The sequence below is a fragment of the Microtus ochrogaster genome, unplaced genomic scaffold, assembly GCF_000317375.1.
Source record: "Microtus ochrogaster isolate Prairie Vole_2 unplaced genomic scaffold, MicOch1.0 UNK80, whole genome shotgun sequence".
Taxonomy (NCBI): domain Eukaryota; kingdom Metazoa; phylum Chordata; class Mammalia; order Rodentia; family Cricetidae; genus Microtus; species Microtus ochrogaster.
Genome location: NW_004949178.1, coordinates 62,929 through 67,478, shown reverse-complemented (window position 1 = coordinate 67,478; position 4,550 = coordinate 62,929). Strand labels below are relative to the sequence as shown.

The 4,550-nt window shown below is 51.3% G+C and overlaps 1 protein-coding gene across 1 annotated transcript in view; it reads left to right on the top strand.

The window, feature by feature from the left end:
* The first annotated feature begins 424 nt into the window (after positions 1 to 424).
* The window catches only part of Nynrin (NYN domain and retroviral integrase containing), a 19,423-nt gene continuing 15,297 nt past the window's right edge, over positions 425 to 4,550 (top strand). The window contains exons 1-2 of the mRNA XM_026777663.1: positions 425 to 546; positions 698 to 912. Coding sequence (XP_026633464.1) covers positions 715 to 912 — 198 coding nt within the window. The 5' untranslated portion in view covers positions 425 to 546; positions 698 to 714. The remainder of the gene's footprint in view (positions 547 to 697; positions 913 to 4,550) is intronic.

Sequence of the window (4,550 nt, the reverse complement as noted above, 5' to 3'; positions counted from 1 at the left end):
AGGTGTGTGTGCATGTGTGTGAATGTGTGATGTGTGTATGTGTGTAGGAGTGGTGTGTGTGTGTAGGAGTGATGTGTATGTGTGTGAAGGTGTGTGTGCATGTGTGTGAATGTGTGATGTGTGTATGTGTGTGAAGGAGTGATGTGTGTGTAGATCCCTGCTTGAAATCTCAGAACAGGGTCTCAGAGACCAACTCTCCTCTTCCTCCTCTCCTTTCCTTCGAGGAAAGGGGAATGAGAAGAAAATTTACTTTGTCCCCCGGACACAAAACTTGGATGGAAGGCAGTGCTTCCACGACCCTGCCCGGTTTCTCCTTCCTGCTCAGCCTCCTCTCCTTCCCTCCCTTGGTCTCCAGCGCCCCTTTAAGCCATCCAGCAGCCCTGGCAAGTTTATCCAGGGGGCCTGGCTGCGAGGTCGAGGGGGAAGGCTGGGTGGCGGGATCCCGCCCGGTCCCACCCCTAGCTACAACCCCTTGCAGGAAGGGCTTGTCTCCTGAGCAGCGGCGGAAAGGAACGGAGCTGGGAGGGCGGCGCGGAGCGCTGGCGGGTGGGTCGCAGAGCCCTCTGCAGGGAGGCGGTGGGGGGGGGGCGCCACAGGGAAAGGGAGGAGTGGCTTAGGCTGTGGAGCTAGGTGGCTGGGGGCCTCCGGCCTGGGGCCTCAGCGCTGGGACCGGTGACACTTGTCTCACGCTTTCCAGGGACAGGAGGGGCAGCCATGCTCTTGTCTGGGGGTAGGCCCCCCGCGCAGGAATGGTTCATGGTGCAGTCGAAATCGAAGCCTCGGGTGCACCGACAGCGGCTGCAAGTCCAGCGCATCTTCAGGGTCAAGGTGAACGCCTTCCAGAGCCGTCCCGACACCCCCTACTTCTGGCTGCAGCTGGAAGGGCCACGGGAAAATACGGGTAAAGCCAAGGTAATCAGCTTCTCTTCACTCCCCACCTAGCCCTTCTAGTCAACCCCTCTCCCTCACTCGTGGGGATCAATGGTCTCCAGAGGTCTTCTATTTGGGTTCTGCTGTTTGGCTGGCAGGTACTGGGCCGTCCTCCCTCCAGATCTGCAGCACCAGCTTGGTCCCTCCCCTTTCTTGCTAGTCACTTCTGTCCTTCTAGTGTCATGTCTGTCCTTCAAGGGTTCCTTTCTATCCTTTCGAGTGTTCTGGGAGAACCTCTGCCTAGCTAGCGTACTCTTCAGCCAGGCCTCAGTGTTCAAAACCCTGATTTTCCATCTTGGAATCCATGTAAGGGCCTGCGTTTTTGTGGCCTCTGCAGCACAGGTCTTTGTTCTCACCAAGATTCTGAAAGGCCTCTGTCCTTTCTGCCTGTTTAAATCCTGGGCTGTTTCTCTGAATACAGGGGGGCGTGGGCTAGAGATACTTCTAGAGCAGTGCTGGCATTTTCTAGATGAGGCACTGGGGCTCCGAGAAGGTGAGGGTCTGCCCAAGTCTAGAGTCAGGTAGGAGTAGGCTGGTGGAGGCTGGACTAGAACTCAGGACCCTGCCACATATCCTTGTTGTGTTCAGTAACCTCTCACAGGGCTCAGAGCCGAATGCATCTGCTCTGGAATCTGCCTTAGGATGCCAGGGATCTGAGAGGAGGCCCATGGACTTTTGAGATGACAGGGCCTGCTGTGTGTAGCTGGGTGTTGGACAGACCAGGCCTCAGCTTGTAGCTCTTGTGTTCAGTTTGGCTTTTCTCACCAGCTTCTCCGCTTGGCCTCCTCCCTCTGCTTCCATCACACCCAAGGTCCCATTCCCTGAGATCGCCTTATCTTTTCCTGTGGGAATGACCTAGGCTCCCTTTTCTCAGTCTTTGGCTGGGGCTTTATCCCAGTCAGAAAAGGTCTGGGAGGCCCAGCAGCTGCCAGCCGCACAGGGAGGCTGGGAAATGTCTCTTAGTACTTGCAGTTAGCTGCTGCCTCAGCAGTTTTCCAGTTCTGACAGAGGTGCTGGGGGAAGGGAAGGTTTCTGCCCAGATGTGTTGGAGGCCGAGAGTTGGTGTGTGGGGGGGGTAGGGCAACAAGAGGCTTTTGAGTTCTTTATGTCCTTAATCTTTCTGTTACTGTAAAGTACCACGGCCCAGTCTTCATGGAGAACCAACCGACGGACAAGTACTTACTTTCTGAAGGGCACTGCCTTGGGATGGGTACTGAACCCAGAGCCTGCACATGCTACATGGCCCCTTTGTCACTGAGCCACCACCTCCCCTGTCCCTGAATAGCCCTGTTTGGGATGCCCGGCTTCGTGTTTCTTGTTTAAACTTGAGGTCAGCGGCTTCAAACTTGTCAGCTCCGGCTTGCACTGCTGCCTCCTTGGACTGCAGATTTTAACCTCCAAGGCTCTCACTCCAAGCCCTGGTAAATCCAGCGGCTCTGTCAACTTTCTCTTGCATCCCTCCTTGCCCTGGAGAGAGAGGCATCGTTTTTTTTAAAATTTTTTTATAGTTATTTATTTATTATATATACAATATTCTGTCTGTGTGTATGTCTGCAGGCCAGAAGAGGGCACCAGACCTCATTCCAGATGGTTGTGAGCCACCATGTGGTTGCTGGGAATTGAACTCAGGACCTCTGGAAGAGCAGGCAATGCTCTTAACCACTGAGCCATCTCTTCAGCCCGAGAGAGGCATTGTTGATGTTGGAAACATAGCTTGCTGAGATTCCCCCCCCCCTTTTTTTTGAGCCAGAGTCTCTCTGGGTAGCCCTGATTGCCCTGGAACTCAGTCACTCTGTAGCCCAAACTGGCCTTGAACTCAGAGATCTGCCTGCCTCTGCCTCCTGAGTGCTGGGATTAAAGGCCTGCAGTCCATCCGTGCCCCTCCCCCCACCAGCTTTCTGGGATTCTGGGTAACTTCCTTCTTGTACTGGTGATGAGGAGAAGGAAGAAATTCAGGGAAGGACGTGAAATCCAAGAGTAAGGAGCACTGGATTTGACATGCTGTCACCACACTATGGCCCAGATAGAAGGCCGGGTCTCTGAAGAGGCCCAGCTCTAAAACAGTGTAATAGTATTCTTCTCACGTGAGAGTTGTGAGGGCCAACGGGAATAATGTATGTTCAAATACTTCAGCAAAACATAGAGGACAACAAGGGGCAGAAGTCGGGTATTGCTGTTAGGAAATCGCTTTATAGTGGATCAGGTCTTTCTCAGTGTAAAGTCTTATGAAGTGGGAGGCTTTGATGACCTGCTGTCGTAGTTAGACACCATGATCACGGCAACCCTTAGAAAGGAAAACTTTTAATTGGGTGGCTTACAGTTCTGAGGTTTAGTCCATTATCATTATGGTGGGAAACTTGGTGGCATGCAGGCAGACATAGTCCTGAAGAGGTAGCTGAGAGACTGCCACACTAGTCCTAGCTTGAGCGTATGAGACCTCAAAGCCCACCTCCATAGCGACACACTTCCTCCAACAAGGCCACACCTCCTAATAGAGCCACTTCCTATGGTTCTAGCAGTCAAACCCATGAGTCTATGGGGCCATTCCTAGTTTTCTAGTTAAACCAGCACACCTACTATGAGCATTTCCTAATGTGAGGATGTCGTGTTTTTCATATGGATGTGGTGTGGCTGACTCAAGTTGTAGCTGTAGGGATCTGGAGTTTTGCATTTTAACAGTGGCCTTCCATGTATAACACTGGTACAGAGGACTTGTGAAAACTGGAAGCTTCGAGAGAGATGGAGCAGGAACAATGGGGTCATTTGTTCTGGTCTGAGTGGAAGAGAGGTCCAGGAAGATGCAGGCTCACTTAAATAAGGGCCTGGCTATGTTTTTCTATTATCTATGCTTGCCTTTCCAGACAGATTTCAGTTAAACTTGTGTGTTTAAGTTCTGTGCAATGGCAGGACTTAGACACGATTGGAGGTGTGGCTATGTATCCCATCCCAGGTAAGAAAACAAACCAGGGGAAGCTGGCTTCCCAGGGGTGGGGTCAACAAGAGGAAAGGGGAGTTGAATAGTGGTTAAATGAGCCCAGGTTAGACCTGGCACATTCCTTCTGCACTGTGTGGGTTGAGTGCCCGGCAGAAGAACTGACATGTTTGCTTCCCTTGTTCCTGGAGAAGACGGATAGAGTTGACAGTGGCAGTAGAAGTGACTTCTGGAGTCTATGTTCTGGAGCTCCAGCTTGGTTCTCAGGTGGAAGCTGGCCTGTCCCTGAAACTGCACGTGCAGAACTGTGGAAATTGGTTGTGGTCAGATGTGTGCTGGATTTGGCTTACACACACGCATTGTTAAAATTTTAGGAACTTTGTAAGCTGGAAGAGGGATATTTATAGCCATGGTGGGGACATTTACACGACAGAAATTGGCAAATTCTCTAAATCAGGGTGGCACTCCTTCTCCATGTTGGCCTACATATCGGCTGTGACTGAGCACCTAATCTTTCTTTTTGTTTATGTTTTTTTAAACCAAGGAATTTACATTAAAAAATTCTTGTCCTCTTTCTAAAAGTTCACAAAAAAGGATAACAATCCTTTTCTTGTCCTTCAGGACTCTTCTGGAATTCATGAATCGCCAAGGTCCTCATATAACATGTAGACACTCTAGGCCCTCACAC